The sequence below is a fragment of the Petaurus breviceps genome, unplaced genomic scaffold, assembly GCF_028583685.1.
Source record: "Petaurus breviceps papuanus isolate PSGF00001 unplaced genomic scaffold, PetGlider_PUasm1.0 37, whole genome shotgun sequence".
In the NCBI taxonomy this organism is placed as follows: domain Eukaryota; kingdom Metazoa; phylum Chordata; class Mammalia; order Diprotodontia; family Petauridae; genus Petaurus; species Petaurus breviceps.
Window position 1 is genome coordinate 3419841 of NW_027186296.1, and position 18145 is coordinate 3437985.

General features: G+C 36.3%; 1 protein-coding gene across 1 annotated transcript in view; it reads left to right on the forward strand.

Annotated features, from left to right (window-relative positions):
- The window catches only part of AQR (aquarius intron-binding spliceosomal factor), a 115668-nt gene that overhangs the window by 40737 nt on the left and 56786 nt on the right, over positions 1 to 18145 (forward strand). The window contains exons 13-17 of the mRNA XM_069097646.1: positions 404 to 507; positions 2862 to 2964; positions 5549 to 5669; positions 8028 to 8169; positions 10703 to 10881. Of these exons, the coding sequence (XP_068953747.1) occupies positions 404 to 507; positions 2862 to 2964; positions 5549 to 5669; positions 8028 to 8169; positions 10703 to 10881 (649 nt within the window). The remainder of the gene's footprint in view (positions 1 to 403; positions 508 to 2861; positions 2965 to 5548; positions 5670 to 8027; positions 8170 to 10702; positions 10882 to 18145) is intronic.

The window sequence follows — 18145 nt, forward strand, 5'->3', positions numbered from 1 at the left end:
TTTCTTGCTTACAATATTAATAGAAAAAAATTACCTTCCTAATACTCTAAGGGCTGCTTGAACCCTTGATATTTCTAATTTTGAGGTTTAAAAAAAGGTAGTAATTTTCTTTCACATGAAGCTTCACTACCTGTTTCTTCTCTCTAAATCTTAGGAAACAACTTTTAAAAGATAAAATTTATATATAATATTTGTAATAATAAAATATACATGACATAATCTTAGTATTCATAAATAACCAAATTGGATTGTTTCTTTATTTAAAGATACTGGCACTGTCTGTAGTTTAATTTTCTTACTATGCATTTCTTTTAACTTAAATGTGAAACTGGTGAACTTTTGAGAGTAAAAAGATGTTATCAATGTATAAAAATTATTGGGATTTCTGTTGGTGTTTTTCTAGAGAGCTGCTTTTGCACATTTCCCTGAATTGTACGATTTTGCTCTTTCAAATGTTGCAGCAGTGGATACTCGTGAATCTTTGTTAAAGTTTTTTGGACCTCTTAGGTAAGTCAAAGAAAGAAAATAGCATTTTTATGTAATATAATTATTGTGCTTTAGTACCTAAACTTTGATTTTTTTTATTGTTCTTTGGTTCTTACTTTCATTGATTTTGCAAACATTAATTAAGTTCCCGGGATGTTTGAAGTCATTTTTATGATTACACTTCATCACTTTAGGTTCTTGCTTTTTATATTTGGAATCAGTCTTTACAGTCACTGACTTCTCTTTTCCCAAGACTGAGCACTCTTGTATTTTCATTTCATTTAGGTTAGACCATGCATTTTTCCTATTTTGTGGGAATTTTTTTATTATCTTTTTTTCCCGCCATATAAATGTAAGGCAGAATTTTCCAGGTCTTATGCTGTCCACAGAATAGGGGTCACGGATAGTAAGCTGAACCTTCTGTCATTTGTGTTTCTATGAAAACAGTGCTGTGCACACTCTAGATGTACAACAAATATTCATTGAGATTGATAAAGATAGGAACATGCTGAATTTTAAATGCTTGGAACAGATGATGATGATAATATCTTTAGGAAGTTATTAACTACCTGTAAAAATATTACTGCTTTTAGTCACTAATTTTGGAGAAAATTTATTTTTGGTCATTGGCCATTTAAAATGAAGGGAGCAGGAATTTTGTGGTTTTGATATTCACATGTGAGTTAGACATAGTAGGTATTTAAGGTAGTAAGAGATTTACTTATTAAATACGTGATTATTTAGAAATAAACATTATTAGTAAGGGTATCTTTTCTTTTTCAAGTCCAATATTCATTGACAGAAAAAGCACCAATATTCACTAAAATTGTTTTTTAAACATATTTGTTTGATGGTTTTCAGTTTGCAAATATATTTATATTTGCTCTGCCCCCTCTTCTCTCTCCCCCCCCCCCCAGATATCTATAGGATAATAGATTTAGAGCTGAAAGTGACTACAGAGGCCATATAGTTTAACTAACCGTATCGTTTTATTGATGAAGAAACTGAGGTCAAGGTAGGCTAAGGGTCTTGCACAAGATGACATAAGTAGTGAGTAGTAGAGGAGGGATTTGAACCCAGGCATCCTGACTATATTAGAGCCAATGTTCTTTCTTTTCACCACCTTCCTTGCCTGCCTCAAGATAGGGATTATTCCTATTTTAGAGATAAGGAAATAGGTATTTGTGAGTGTTATTCATTTCTGAAGTAAAGCTTTTCCCTCAAAATGTCTTTTGTACCTTTGTATTTTCTCTTGAGGATTAAGACTACTGTAATCTTATCACCTATGCAGATTGTAGCCCATTCATAATCTGTGCCTTTTTGTTCTGTGTGACTTATTTATGCATGTCCACAGATAAATGTTGCAGGATTTACCCTTGAAACACTCAGGCTTTTCCTCTACTCTCCCTTGTTCTCAATACGTGACCAGCCCATCTCCTTTTTTGTACCTCCATGACTTGATGGTGTCTTTTTTGCTACATCGCACAACACATTGTTTATATTTGTTAGCTCTAGGATCCATTTTTATTGTGGCCTCTGTACCATGTCCTGTAGAGATCCAAGTTCATAAAGTAACATTGAGATGCCACAGATATTTACACATTTATTGACTCCAGAATAACTCTTGCAAAATGCTATGGGGATCAACTTGTGGTTCTCCTGTAGCCTGATTTCTTCTCCTTTCCTTTTGAAAGCACCTCCTACTGGTAAAGCTTGATATTGTTGCACCTTATTTCTACCTAAATGTCACTTGGTCATCGGTCCTGTATGTCCTAAATCTGTTGTTATTTTTTACTCTTTACATAGTTATTGTCATGCATCTGCATAGTCCTTGTCCTCTTTGCTGAGCAGATGTCCTTCATCAACAGCTTCATAATCTAGATATTGTTATATTTGTTCATGATTTAGGTCTTAATCCCTTAAAAGAGTTTTTTTGTTACCATGATCCAAACTTCCATGTCTTTGACAATATGCTACAACCTGTTATACTATTCAACTTGCTATCCTCCTTTGCGCCACCTGTAATTTTCATTCTTCAAAAAGCATTCTGTTCCATGATTTGCAGTTCTGTAACATCATCAGGAGAATATTAGGCTTTTGCAGCAAGGAACCATGTGGGATTATTGAAAGCTCTTTGGATTTTTCCAAGTTCAATAAGTAGTGCAATTCCAAACCTTTCCTTTATTCAGTGCTGCCAAAAGACCATTGTCTGCGTTCAGTGACTGTCTAACATGTATGAATTAATGGATTAAATGAAGAAGCACCCCATCTAGTAAAATATCATGATCTGAGCAATATGCATTCTTCACATTTTAAGCACAATACATAATTATGACCAACTTTTAGACTAATGGTGGTTTTTTACTGTGTTGCAGTTCAAACACACTTCACCAGGTGGCATCGTATCTCTGCTTATTGCCAGCCCTCCCTGAAAAGGAAGACACAACCTTTGACAAGGAATTTCTTCTGGAATTGCTGGTAAATTACATAAAAAAAAACAAAACTCTCATATTCTTTTTTCTTTGATTCCCTCTCGCAGATGTTGAGGTAATATAGTTGTCAGGAATAATTAGATCATCTAAATATTAGTCCAGTAATTTATAACCTTTTTGAAATTCCAGCATTGCCAATTTGGCACATTGCTTATCCAGTAGGAAATGCTCAACAAATAGGTTTTTCATTCATTCATTATCTACCCTATCACCTCTTTAAACTTCTACATTGCATGTGCAATAGAGCTTGTGAACATTTAAAAATAAAGTGATTTTTACCAGGGTGCCTCATTTTTACTAAGTATAAATTAAGTCTAATTAAACTTCCTTCCTTTTTTCTTTTTGGATAGGATTAATAGACTTGTGGGTTAGGTTAATGCTGTAGAAATAGTGTGGATTTCATCAATGTTTTTGACAAAGTCTTAATTGATGTTCTTGTGCACAGGATGGAGAGTAGTTCTCCTGTAGGATAGGCAGGTTAATGACACAGTTGAATGAGTTTATAGCTATGCCTAAAATGTCTTGAAAAATTGATTGTCTTAACCCTGAAGGAAGTTTTTAGTGACATGTTACAGGACTCTAGCCCTATGCTTTTACAAAACAATTTGTTTACGGCTTAAAAGAAGTCACAACATTCTGTTTTTTTTCCTCTCTCTTACCTTCTGGGTATCTTCATCTAGATATTTCCACTAACTTCAAGCTCAATCTATATAAAACTGAACCTTTTCCTAAATTCAGCCTTTCTTCCTAACTTTCCTATTTCTGTTAGTGGTACTGCCATTCTTGATGTGACCACAATGTGAAACCTCATTCGTCTGTAAATGTAGAATCAGTCCACATTGTGAAATGATTGTATAAAAATTTAATAAACTTTTAAACTGAATTCTTTATGATTTCAAAAAATTTGTGACTTCCTTGGTATGGAGACTACCGATATAGTAGTGTACCATAGGAGAAGGTGTTCGTAGATACTTCGACCAAAACAATCTGTTGCCAGGTGCCAAATGTTTTGGCAGTGAATCTTTCCATATTTAAATAGACAGACTCTGTCTACATTCCCATATTCTAAGCTTTTCCATCTTGGTAGGACCTAGAAGAACGTAGATCTTTGTTGTCACATTAATAATCTAGGTTCACCTCCATCCCCTAAGGAGGCACTGGGACAGAGAACTTCAGTGGAAGTAGACTCTGTCATAAATGTAAGTTGTACAGAATCAGCATGGTTCTGGGTACCATATACAAAGGGTCCGGGGGAAGATGACTAGGATATTGAGGTTTCTCAAAACCTTGTTATGAGGAATATTTGAAGGAACTAGAGTTGTTTAATCTGTAGAAAAGAATGGTGAGAGAGGGGAGGAGAAAGAGAAAGAGTCAGGGAGTGACTGTTTTAAATATTTGAAGGGCTTTTTGTTATATTGAAAAGGAATTAGACATTCTGTTTAGTTCTAGAAGGATAGAACTAGGACCAATGAATTTACACTGTAAGGACACAGAAAATATCAGGTCGGTAAAAGCATAAGTGTCTCAACATTTAGAGCTGTCCAAAAGTGAAATTGGGTGCTTTGTGAGGTAGTTAAATTCCTTATAACTTGAGAGTATTCAGGCAGAAGCTAGATGACTCCCTGTCAGGAATGTATATTATAGTCAGTCCTTCATGGAGTAAGAGCTTAGACCAGATGATCACTAAGGTTCCTTCCAGTCTAAGATTTTATGGAGGAATTCAGCTCTAAGCTAGCAATTTTAATGCAGCCCTTAATAATTCTTATTTCAAGGGACAACCAGTATATTGAGTTTTTCAAGAAGACAAAGCTAGTTTTCAAGTTAGTTCCAAGAACTGTCTAAAGTCTCAGTGACAAATGTTTAAGCCTTTGTGGCAGGTGTTTAAGCTACTATTGGTAGAATTCCCTGAGGGGTTTTTAAATCCCTAGTATAGTTTTTTTGTAAAGTAAAAGTATATTAAACACATGGAAAATGTTTTGCTATTGATATATTGTCTCAGATGGGGTAATATGATCTTGGGGAGCAAACCTGCTTAATTTTCTTCCTATTTCCAAGTCATTCTTTTGACTATTATTGCTTTCTAAAAATTCCTTCGGCTGTTTTCTGATATTTTAAAGTCTGTCATAATTAATTCAGGTTGTTAACATCTGTTACTGTCAGCAGTAGATTCTATTCCATAAGAGAAAAATTTAATGATAAATAAGTACTGATTTCAAATAAAGTATTCTTGATTAGAAAAACTTATTTTAGTCTTTGGGATGGATTTTTAAATACTGACTTTTCCCCTGCCTAATGAGTGTCTTACTCATTAAGAAGAGAAACCCTGATAATCTTAAAATTCGTGTCAAATATTGAAAAGATGCTGATGAAAAAAAATTTACTTCCAAAAGCCATAGATACATTTTTCACTTTTGATTAAAGGAGTCATATAAATTTGATAAATAAAAAAAAGAAATATTGTATGTTCCATGGTTCCATAATGTCTTACAGACATGAAAGTCTTTCTTCTTTGATTCCTAATGGATTGATTCTATTGATAAATATACTTGCTTTCTCTTTTTTTATAATAGGTATCCCGTCATGAACGTCGAATTTCTCAAATTCAGCAACTTAACCAGATGCCTTTGTATCCAACTGAGAAAATTATTTGGGATGAAAATATTGTCCCAACTGAGTATTATTCTGGAGAAGGTATGTGCAAAGAAAAAGTAGAGGGACTTGGTTTAAAAATGGAACTTGGAAATAAATACAGTTGTATTTTATTAGTCAAGAAAAGTATTCTGCTCCTCAAGTTTATCTTTGACAACTAGAAATTACTTGATCCAGTAAGACTAGGATATTTATTAAATTTAGCTTGCCTTTTAATGATACTACTCAAACATATATATATTGAAATTAATTTAAATCTTCATAATAATTATCTTAGTATGGACTCGAGTCAGAGGCTCTAGGTTTTAAGTATCACCTCTGTTGCTTCCCAACTGTGTGACCATGCACATGTCACTTAACCAGTTTGTGCTTCAGTTTCCTAAACCACAAAGTGAGATGGCCATGGGATGGCCTCTGAAGTCCTTTCTAGCTCTAGACTTATGATCCTAGCTTTATTTTTTTTTTTTAATATATTTTTTTCATTGCCCAAGACAGTTTTTGGAACTCTGATTTGTAAACCATTCAAGAGAATGTACAATTATATAGGCATGCCTTTTTCTAATCCAAGCTGGCATTAGCCAGTTTGATCAGCCATCTCATTCATCAGACTTAGCTTGTGTTGTTTAGAGTATTTATTTTTATTTATTTTTTTGCTTCTTGGAGGGCAATTGGGGTTAAGTGACTTGCCCAAGGTCACACAGCTATTAAGGGTTAAGTGTCTGAGGCCGCTCCTGTTTAGAGTATTTAAAAAATTTAAATTCACTACCACAGAATCAAGATTTGCCATTTCTGAGGATGTGGTACAATTGAAAGAACACTAGAGTTAGAGCCACAAAACTTAGGTTAAAATCTCTGTTTTCCTACTTTTCTGTGTAACCTTGGTTTTCTTAACTGTAAAATGGGAATAATTTAACATTCACCTCCCAGCATTGTGGGAATTAAATGAGATAATATTTATAAAGTGTTTATCACAATGTCTGGCACATAGTAAAGGCTATATAAATATCAGCTGTCATTACTATTATCATGAAAATCATTTTACTTTTCTGGGCTTTTGTTTCCTTATCTGTGAAATTAGCAGTAAGGACTAATTCACTTATGAGGTCCTTTTTCCTCTATATAGCCTTTGAATCCTATGTGATGTAGCCTCTGAAGGCAATTCCAGAAGAAGCATTTCAGCAGTGTTTTAAACAGTGGTAGCAAAACAAGTATATAGCTCTGAAGAGGATTTCTTTGAAGAGGGAGCCTGTCATTTGGGTTTGCAGGTTCTGGGATATTTATTTTTCCTAAAATCATCTGTTTTTGTCCTTACCTCTGATAGATTTGAAAACATATTTCTAGCACCGCTCTTCGTCTTGTCCATTCTGAACAGTTCTTTTCTTTCATCGTCCTCTTGTTGCCAACACAAGTCAATTACATGAAAACTTGAAATCTGTTCTTATACTTGACACCCGTTACTAGCTTCACTTTGGTTTGAGCCTTAAAATGACTCACAGTATTCTTATAGATCTGTGTTACTTTCAGAAAAGGTGTGAGATAACTACTGTAACATTAATTGGGGAGCATCTGAGAGTTGGGAGCGTGTCTTGTTTCTGGAGCATTTGTGTTTAGGGGTCATTTTGTTGGTTCTCTTTCAAGCCAGCTAGCTAGATGAGAGCTGGAAGCCATTTAGCATTCAGTGTCCTAAAGACTTTTCTGCCTTACCTCAGGAGAGGGTTAATAGCTAATGGGTAACTTTAAAAGTTACAGAACTGTTCAGAAGAAAGGAATTGTGTCAGTGTAAAGCTATATGATAAGTCTACTGCAGCAAATCAACTCATTTAATTTTCTACTGGCCATAGGTCTCTATTGGTGCTTGGCACTGTTTCTCAGTGATTATACCTGTGTTCAAAGGTCAGTCTCACCTGGAAAATAAATTTTTTTTTTGTAATGTATTCATTTTCCTGAGAGGCAGTGAGGCATACTGGGAAAGGACCAGCCTCAGAATCAGAATGACCTAGGTTTAGAACCTGCAACATACTGGCCATGTTTCCTTTAACTCCTCAGGGCAGGCACAACTCCTGAAGTGAAGAACAGGGATGACGCTGTATTGGAAAGAGGGAGTTTCCTCTTGAATGTTCCCTCTATCAATAAAATCACAGGTGCAGTCCAAAAAAATTACCAAAGTTAATTTTCTTGGAAAATCAATGACCATTTTTTGGTGTCTGTAACTCACAGAGTCAGTAAATTGTCCTTTAACATGTAGACTCTCTTTTTTTACTCTGTATGTCATTCCTAGGGGCTAAGTCAGATCCACTTTTCTTTCATGTAGACGAACAGGGTGTTGCTCTGTGTTATCAATGATGTTTTTATAAGAAGTAAAACAGAAGGTACATTCATGTTTTATGTCTTCCCCTTTAGGTTGTCTGGCTCTTCCCAAGCTAAATTTGCAGTTTTTGACTCTTCATGACTACCTGCTAAGAAACTTCAATCTGTTCCGGTTAGAGTCAACTTATGAAATAAGACAGGATATTGAAGATGGAGTCAGCAGAATGAAACCTTGGTTAGTACATTGCCATCTCTTTTAAACCAAGAGGCCACCTTACAGTGGTATACTTTCTTACATGAGTGACTTCATAACCAGATTTGAAAATTATATGGGAGCCATAGGAATTAGTTCTCAGGTATCAGGTGGGAGGAATGAATTATGTTACATAAATTCATTAAATAAAATGTCAAGTATTCCAGAAAGTGTAAGACACATACATGAAAGTCTTAGGATCAAGGTAAGACATTAAGTTTTTACTGATTTAGGGTCACGTGTTCCATTAATGTTGGAGTACAAAGGGGTAGTGAAGGCTGTTGAAAGATCTGAAAGGAGGAGACTAACCGAGAGCAAGAGCAGGTGACTCCGGTAATGAAGGGGCGTGTACATATTCTAGCACTGCCAGCCTCTCTTGGGGCTAGACCTTCAGCAGGTTAGCAGAGTCAGAAGCCTTTTCTTTTATGGCTATCACAAAATTCTCTGCTTTGTATCATCAAAATTTTGTTTTTATTTCAATGCTGCTGACTTCATAAAAAGAAAGATTTGTTCCCAAGGAATTAATAAATTGAAGTGCCGCTTTGATGAAGTTATTACTTGTCACCCATTATATCTCCTGAATAAGACAGATTTTGTTCTGTTCCCTAAGTATGACTGACGTTCCTATCAACACATATATGAGAGTCTACAAGTTAACAGAAATATCTTCTTTATTTTTATAGCTTGAATGCACTAGAACATTCTTTACGGGGCGCTTTAATTTGTTTGCTTGTAAACTGATTCAGGTAACTTCCATCATTTTCCAGTGATAACAGTATAGATGTTATTTGTGATCATATTCTATTTTTTTCTCTTATTACCCTTCATACATGGCCCTGTATTTTCCATTAATTATTGTGTGAAAAGTTATTCTGGGTGAGACCATAAAGCATAGCATTTAAAGAAAAGTATTTTTGACTTAATAATCAGTTGAGTCAGTAGGCAGGGATGTGGCTGGCAGTTGGAAATTTGTATATCCACTGGCTGATCTGTTGCTCCCTGCTGCTGCAGTTTGCTGCTGCAGTTATTGCCCATAATATAAGTGTGGGTGGAGGGATATTGGGCCCCCTGTAGAGCAACTGCCCCAAGTTTATGTCTACCCTGAGCTGGTAGGCCCTGATTTTGAGTCTAGCTATAGGCATATTTTTGACCCTGAATTTAAATCACAATTTGTCAGTGATTCACTTGCATTTGATTTAAATCCAACAATCTTGCATTTTATTAATCAAGGAGAGTTTTAGATATTATTTTGAAACAGCTACTTTAAGGGGAAAGAGAATAACATTTTTGAAGAGAATTCATTCGCATTTGTAAGATAGAATTTTAATCCATTGATTTTAGTTGGCCAATACGATGCTGTGATAATGATGAAATTTTAAAGGTACCAATCTCCTTTCATATTTGTAAATATTGGAGATGGAAGCTCAGGAAAATGTATTTTTATCTGGCACTTGTAAAGACCATGTTTTGAGACTGCTCAGCCAGCAAGGGAGGATGGCCTGTATTATAAAAAATCTCTATTTTTAACATCACATTTTACGAGTGGAAATGTGGCACTGGTTCCACCAGGATTTAAGCACTCTATAAACTAAACTTTAAGAAATTGCCTCAGACACCAGTGTTGTTATTGGATCTCAGACATAATTTTCCATCCCTCAGGATCCCCCTTCCCTTTTCCCTCCTTGCTGTTAAGGATTTGCAGATTTAAAGGATTACCATCACTGTTTGTTGATGACACTAGAAGCCTACACTAAGGGCACAGGTTTTCTCTGTCCTTGAGCATGTCATTGTTGGTCACCCTTCTCCTATTGAAGGAGGGGCTTCTACAAATTTCATGTTACAGCTTCCATTTTCAATAAAGCATAGAAGCAATGGGAAAGAGTTGTTACCTTATACAGTTCTTTGGTTCTGAGTGTTGTTGGTACCCATGTAAAATGTTTTTTAAGTCCCTAACCACATTTCTTAAATAGAAGTTTATGTGGCATTAGAGAAAAGGGAAATTTGCACATATTATCTTGTTGGCTTATTTCCTTTAATAACTTTATTATTCAACTCTATGAATACCCTTTCTTACATAGAAGGGTCTTTTCCCCCATATTGCTTTCTCTCCCCTTTTTTTTTTTATTTTTTGGAAGGCAGTTGGGGTTAAATGACTTGCCCAAGGTCACGTGGCTAGTTTTTGTGTTAAGTGTCTGAGGCTGGATTTGAACTCAGGTCCTCCTGACTCCAGGGCCAGTGCTCTATTCACTGTGCCACCTAGTTGCCCCTCTCTCCTCTTTCTTAAACATTTTCTCTTGAAGCTCATTATTATAATGAAGATAGCAACGTGGAAGATACTTAGACTGAGATGAAAAATTTTGTGAAATGTTTTATGCTAAGGAGTAAGACTATACTAGTCTTAAGTGGTAACTGGTCATATAATCTATTTGTTATACTGCTATAGCTGTTCAGGAAAAGTTAACTTCTGTATAACTCTTGCTGGTGTAATTGATTATTTTAACCGCTTGATTTTCAGGCAGTCGGAGTATGGAGGTGTGGTGTTTGGTGGTTGGGCTCGAATGGCTCAGCCCATTGTGGCTTTCACTGTGGTTGAAGTTGCCAAACCCAACATTGGTGAAAATTGGCCAACTCGAGTGCGTGCAGATGTTACCATTAATTTGAATGTCAGAGACCAAATCAAAGATGAATGGCAAGGTATCCATGTTTTTCAAACACTAAAGTTGACTTCTGCCTTTTGGATGGTAATGCAGCTTTTTTTCACTAAGTTGATTACTATGTGTATCAGAGGAAGGGTGAAACACTTTTATCAAATGTAATATTCTTTCCAAGATAGGGAACACTTGTTTTCAGGGTTTTAATTGTCTCTACATAATGCTATCCTAAAACACCCCAGGATCAGACCTTATCATTTATTTTTGACCTATAAATTGTATCTGGGGTTTATTTGGACCTGTAAATTATTCTTAGGATTTATGTATAGATCAATATAAACATCCCCTTTAAGAAATAGCCCAAAAATTAATGTGTTATGGTGTTATGTTGTGGGATGAGGAATATAAACTAGAGGAAGGAGAGAGAGAAATGATCAGACAGGAGAAGGACCAAGAGAGCATTGTCGCAGAAACCAATGGAAGAGATTATTGTGAAGGAAGGGATAGGGAAAGGAAAACCAAGAAAAGGCAATGACTTTTAATAACTAAGTGGATTTTGGTGACCTCAGAGAGCAGTTTCATTGGATCAGTGAGTATGGAAACCAGATTGCCTTAGGTTGAATCATTACGGGGTAATAGGGAAGTGGAAGCAAATGGAGAGTACTCATCCCAGAAATCTAGTAGGGAAGGGGAGAGGAGATTAAGGATAATAATTTAAAGCAGTTGAGAAATCAAAGTATTTTTTTTTTCTTAAGGGGAGGAAGAGGAGCCAGCTGAGGAGAGATTGAAGATGAGAAAGAGGGTGTCAGATATCATCCTGAAAGAGAGTGTAAGGTATATAGGGCTCAAATAAAGGGGCGAGCCCTGGTCATGAACAAGGCCATTTTATTCCCAAAGTCTAGAGAAAAGGAGGATATTGGACACATGGAAAATTTGGTATTGTAGAGGAATCAGAGATAAGAAAATCATAGTTCTCATTGGTCTTGGTAAAATAGTCATCTTCTAGATGAGAGAGGGGAGATAGAGTTGGAGTTAAGAAATTGAGAGAAAACGTTTAGATTATTTCTCTCTGCAAAGTGTGATTAGCAAATAATCAGAAATGTATAAAAGATGGCCATGCAGCTATGAGGGCCTAGATGAGGATATGGTAGTTGACCTAATCAGTTTGGATTCATTAAGCAAGACTGAAGAAGGTGATTAGTGGTGCTGACCTGGGATGGGGTCATCTGAAAAACAGGGTGCAAAGGATTCAAGAGTAGGGGATGTTACTTTGTTGAAATTTCTTACTATAATGTCAAAATTAAAGGAAGGAAGAGGAAATTGTAAAAATGATGGATTAGAAAGTTGAAAAGTTGCTAACCTCTTGATGACAACAATATGAGGGACCAGTTAAGAATGGCCTAATAATTTTGAAAGAACTCAAGGAAAAAATTAATAGTGGATCATAGATTTATAGCTATAAAGGATCTTCATGGTCATTTCCTCCAACTCCCTGGTTTTCCAGAGGAAAATCCCAAGTTTCAGGAAGTAGCAAGTGACCAAGCTTAAGATTTGCACTAAAGTTCTGTGATTCCAAATCCATCACTTTTTTCATATGGCCACTCTGCCCCTTGTTGTGGAACTGTTAGTGAAAATGTGGCATTACACATAATCATTATCCCAGAGGTCTGACATATTGTCACCATAGGCCACTCCTATCTAGGCAAAGGGTCAGAAAATAGATCCTAAAACTGTATATTATTGAGTTATCTTTTTATTTGGAGTAAAATTCTGGAATTTATAATGAAACACAGGATCATTGAATAGTTAATTGAACATTACCAATTTGTGAGTGTTTGGAAAGGAATAAAAGTATTAATACTGACTAATCTACTGGAGTTCTTTGATGGAGTAAATAAACATGTAGACAAGGGAAGATCAGTAGTTTTAATTTATTTAGACTTTAAAAGTCTTTTTCAAGATTCTACACCAAAGATTATTTAACAATTGAGTCATTGTTTATTAGAGATAAGGATTTTGATCATGGATAAAAACTGCTTAGAAATTAGAAACAAAGGTTTAAGGTTTTCAAAACTCTTTATTTACATTATCTCATTTGATCTTCATAACAACATTGTGAAATGAAGACTATACATGAAGAAAACTGAGGCTTAGCAAGGTTAAGTAATTTGGTCATGGTCACCTATTTATGTCAGAGGTTAGTGTGGTATGAAGTCTTGACCTCAGGTCCCAGTCTTGTGCTTGAGGCCTATGTTGGAGTGGTGCTAGGTCGTTCTTTGAGGACCTAGATCCAGGCCTGCCATCTGAATTAGGGGGGAACACAATAATTGTCATCAGATATTTATTTGAAAGACTCTTACATCGAAAAAAAAAAAGATTAGATTTGTTTTTTTGGGCAAAAGTAGAAATAATGGTGATTTTGGTGTAGAGGCTGACTTCAGCTAGGTAAAAGAAACCCCCACCCAAAATAGCCTTCCTTAGAAAGTAGTTGATTTCTCTTCACTAGTGATCTTCAAACAGAAGCTAGCTAACTTGGGATGTTGGAGAGAAATATGGTTTCTTTAGATCTGGGTTAGACTAGAGAGCCTCTAGGGTTCCTTACAGCTCTGAGATTAAATAGAAAGTCTAAAGCCTCTAATTCTTAATACCCTTTCTTTTTTTTTCCCCTACTATTCTGCTATTGTCTATAGAAATAGACCAGAGGTCACACATAATACAGATCTGTTTTATATGTTGTTTCATGGGTTTCCGTGGCCAAATTATTCACCACTAAGAGTTTAATTGGATTGATCTTCATACAGCAGATGCAGTTTTTCATAATGTTATTTTTTTAAAGGAAAAAAATATCTATGTGTGTATGTGTATGTGTGTGTACACTCCAAACCAAAAAACATTGCATAAACAGTTATTTACACCTGTGATCAGACTTTCACGTCAGATTCTGGGTATGATTTGTGGGAAAGTATGAAATGGTACAAAATACATATAAGTCATCAAAGAGATAAGTAAGTGATCAAATAGGAAAATTGATTGATCATGTAATGAGAACAAGTGGTAACAGAGTCTTCATACTCTACTGGTGTATGAATGGATGAATAGGTGAATGAAGGCATTTGTTAAGTCCTTACGATGTGCTGGGAACTGTGCAAAGTGCTGGGAAAGAAAATACATGCAAGATTATCTCTCTCTATAGGGAGTTTAACATTCCAGTAGGAGAAGACAGCATGTAAGGGAGTGATAATGGGGAAGTCAGAGTAGATGGTAGAATCATAGGGCACTTGATTGACATGTCATTAGAAATGACATTGCTGTTTTGAATATTATTTTCAGCTAGAATGGGGTTGGGGTATATGACTGCTAGCATGGCACAGAGATGGCCAAGAAGTGACTTTATGGCCCTGAGACAGGCAGGTTAAGCCAAAAGCCCACCAATTTGAGCCCAGGATCATAGGGTTTGAGACATTCAACTCTAGATGGAAGAAGGGTCTGAAGCCTAGACAACATAATATGGAGATATCTGGCAAATGGCCATATAATGTTCAAAGGCTTAGAGGGAGATTTCCAGCCACCGGGGTAAACCTTCTGTGGGGGATTTATATTAAGACATGAATAGTGTTAAGCAGAATGATGTTAGGATGAGTTAGAATACCTACTTTTGGAGTTGGAATGTCCATATTAATGAGATTACTCCAATGAAGTACTTCAGATTATTTTTTTTTTTAAAGAGGGGGGAGTGTAATGATTTTTTGTATTAGATTTTATTATCAAGTGAGTCTGGCTTATAGTATTTAATAGTCTGTATGTTTCACAACATATCATCAGATAGTTTCATATTTTGTTTTATACTGGCAAGTGATGAAAATTGGTGTGTGCATGGGTGTGTCTATATGTATTCTCCTTTCCCCCACTCACAAATATATACCTTGTAATTGTATATGTGTGTGTGTGTGTGTATGTATATAAGCACGCTCAATAAAGGTATAGGGGTTGGAAGATTTTTATAACAAGGTCTTTAAGAAATTATATTTTTATTTTTTTAGTCCTTTAAAAATTATTTTACCTGTTTCATTTAATATTTTCCAAATACATGTAAAAACTTTCAATAATCATTTTTTAAAATTTTGAATCCAAATTCTCTCCCTCTCTTCCCTCCCCCTCATTGAGAAGGCAAGCAGTTTTGTTTCACTTATACATATGAGGTCATGCAAAACATATTTCTATATTATCCATGTTGCAGTCTGTTACACTGATTTACCACTATACTTTACAATATTTTTATCTTTTTTTTTTTAATTATTTTGAAGAGGATAGGAAGCAGATGTCAACACTTTAACTTTTTGATGGAGAAAACAGTGGACAGGGTGAAATTCCAGAAGGAAGAACTAGGATCATTAAATAGGTTAAAGTTCAAAGAGTAGTTGATTTTAACTTCACATAAGGACAAATTTTATAAAGAATTAGAACTCGAGGGGGCAGAGTCAAGATGGCGGAGTAGAAGCAACACCTCCCCACTGCTCTGGCTTCCACCTTCCCCAATCTGTGTAAAAAGGGGACTCTAAACAAACTTTGGAGCTACAGAACCCACAGAATGACACAGAGAAGCTAACCTCCGGCTGAGGACAGCCCGGCAGGCCGGCAGGAAGTGGCCAGTGCAGGGCTCTGGGAGCCGAACCCAGCTTCATGTGAGCCAGAGGTTTTAGCCTGAGGGTGGGCCTGACCAGCCACTGGCTGGAGGGACTTCAGATCACCAGCAGCTGTGGTGGTTTCCAGATTTATCAATACATAGATGCTAAGGAAAAACTGAGAGGTCAGTGCAGTGTGGACTTTGGGATCCAGTAGTTTGGGAGTACAATCCAGCCTTTTTCCCCCGGGGCAAGAAGTGGCTGAGGCTCTATGGCTGTGCAGCCAGAGCCCCGTGGCTGCTTCTGCTCCTGGCCTGCAGACTATAGGGGAACCAAGAGAACAGTCTGAGGGGTAATTGCTTTTGCTTTAACCTGCTTGGATCTGGATTGTGGTCTAGGGTGGAGGTCCTGGGGTATGGGACCAGCTTGCCAGAGCGTGTAGAAGCTTCAGAGAGGGGACCCAAATAATACCTTTGGCAGCTGAGAAAACCCCAGCATTTGGGACGAATCTCCCCTGTCTAGTAGCAGAGTCCCACTGTGGCAAAAAGCCCAAAAGTCGAGTAATTGAGTGGCAACATGAGCATACGAGGGAAGCAAAGCAAGGAGAGCAACTCAACTTTACACTCCTATTTTGGGGACAAAAAGGATCAAAGCATGGAACAGGAGGAAGACAGTGAAGTCAGAACTCTTGTACCAAAAGCTTCCAAGAAAAAAATAAGCTGGTTGCAGGCGCTTAAAAAGGATTTTGAAAACCAAATAAGAGAAGTGGAGGAAAAATAGGAAGAGAAATGAGAATGATGCAAGAAAATTATGAAATGAGAGTCAACAACCTGACTGAAGAAAATAACACCTTAAAATATAACTAACTTAAATGGCAAAAGAGGCTCAAAAAGGCAATGAGGAGAAGAATACCTTAAAAAGCCAAATTTGCCAGATGGAAAAAGAATCTCAAAAGCTTACTGAAGAGAATCATTCCTTCAGAATTAGATTGGAGCAAATGGAAGCTAGTGACTTCATGAGAAATCAAGATACTATTAGACAGATGCAAACAAATGAAAAAATAGAAGGCAATGTGAAATATCTCATTGGGAAAACCACTGACCTGGAAAATATATCCAGGAGAGATAATTTAGAAATTATTGGACTACCTGAAAGCCATGATCCAAAAAAGAACCTAGAAATAAATCATCCTTCAAGAAATTCTCAAGAAAAATTGTCCTGATGTTTTAGAACCAAAGGGCAAGATAGAGGTTGAAAGAATCCATCGATCACCTCCTGAAAAAGATCCCAAAAAGAAAACTCCTAGGAATATTATAACCAGGTTCCAGAATTCCCAGATCAAGGAGAGAATATTACAAGCAGCCAGGAAGAGACAATTTGAATACTGTGGAAACACAATCAGTATAACCCAGGATCTGGCAGCTTCCACACTGAGGGATCGAAGGGTTTGGAATATAATATTCCGGAGGGCAAAGGAGCTGGGATTAAAACCAAGAATCACCTACCAAGCAAAACTGAGTATCATGTTTCAGGGGAAAATATAGTCATTCAGTGGAATCGAGGACTTTCAAGAATTCTTGATGAAAAAAACAGATTTGAATAGAAAATTTGACATTCAGATACAAGAAGCAAGAGAAGTATGAGAAGGTAAACAGGGAAAAGAAATTATAAGGAACTTATGAAAGTTGTACTATTACATCCCTACAAGGAAAAACGATAATTGTAACTGATGAAACTTTTCTCAGTATGAGAATTGTTGAAGGGAATAGAAATGTGTTATGTATGTGTGTGTATATATATACATATATATACACGTACACATACATATATATGTTTATATAGGAGAACATATGGGCTTATGAATGCATATGAGAATGTATGTATATACGTGTACAGGTCTACATAGATAGAGGGCACAATTTAATAGAAAGGGATGGTACTTAAAAGGTGATATTAAGAGGTGAAAGAGGAATATAATGAGAGGAAATGGGGAGAGACAGAATGGGGTAAATTATATAGAAGAGGCAAAGGAAAATGGTTACAATGGAGGGGAAGAACAGGAAGGCAAAAGGGAATGGGTCAATCTTATTCTCATTGAATTTGGCTTAGGGAGGGAATGACATACACACTAAATAGGATATCCCACCCTATAGGAGAATAGGGGGGAAGGGGATGATGGAAGGGAGGGCACACTGCGGGGGAGGAAAGTTGAAAGCACCAACTTTTGAAAAGGGACAGGATCAAAGTAGAGAATAGAACAAGTGGGAGGTGGGATAAGAGGGAGGGAAATATAGTTAGTCTTTTACAGTATATCCACTATGGAAATGTTTTGCATAGCTACACATGTACAACCTATACTGAATTGCTTGCTTATCTTTCCAGTAAGGGTGGGTGACAAGGGAGGAAAGGAGTGAATCTGGAATTCAAAGTTTTATAATCAAATGCTAAAATATATATATATATATATATATATATATATACTATTATTATTATTATTTTACATGTAACTGGGAAATAAGACATACAGTCACTGGGGCATAGAGATCCACTGTGCCCTACTGGAAAGTCGGAGGGGGTATGGGAGAAGATATGGGAGAGAGCAAATTGAGGAGGGGATATCCATTGGGATCGTTATTTTGGGGTGGTGGGTAGGGGAAAAACAGGGAGAAAATCTGTAACTGAAAA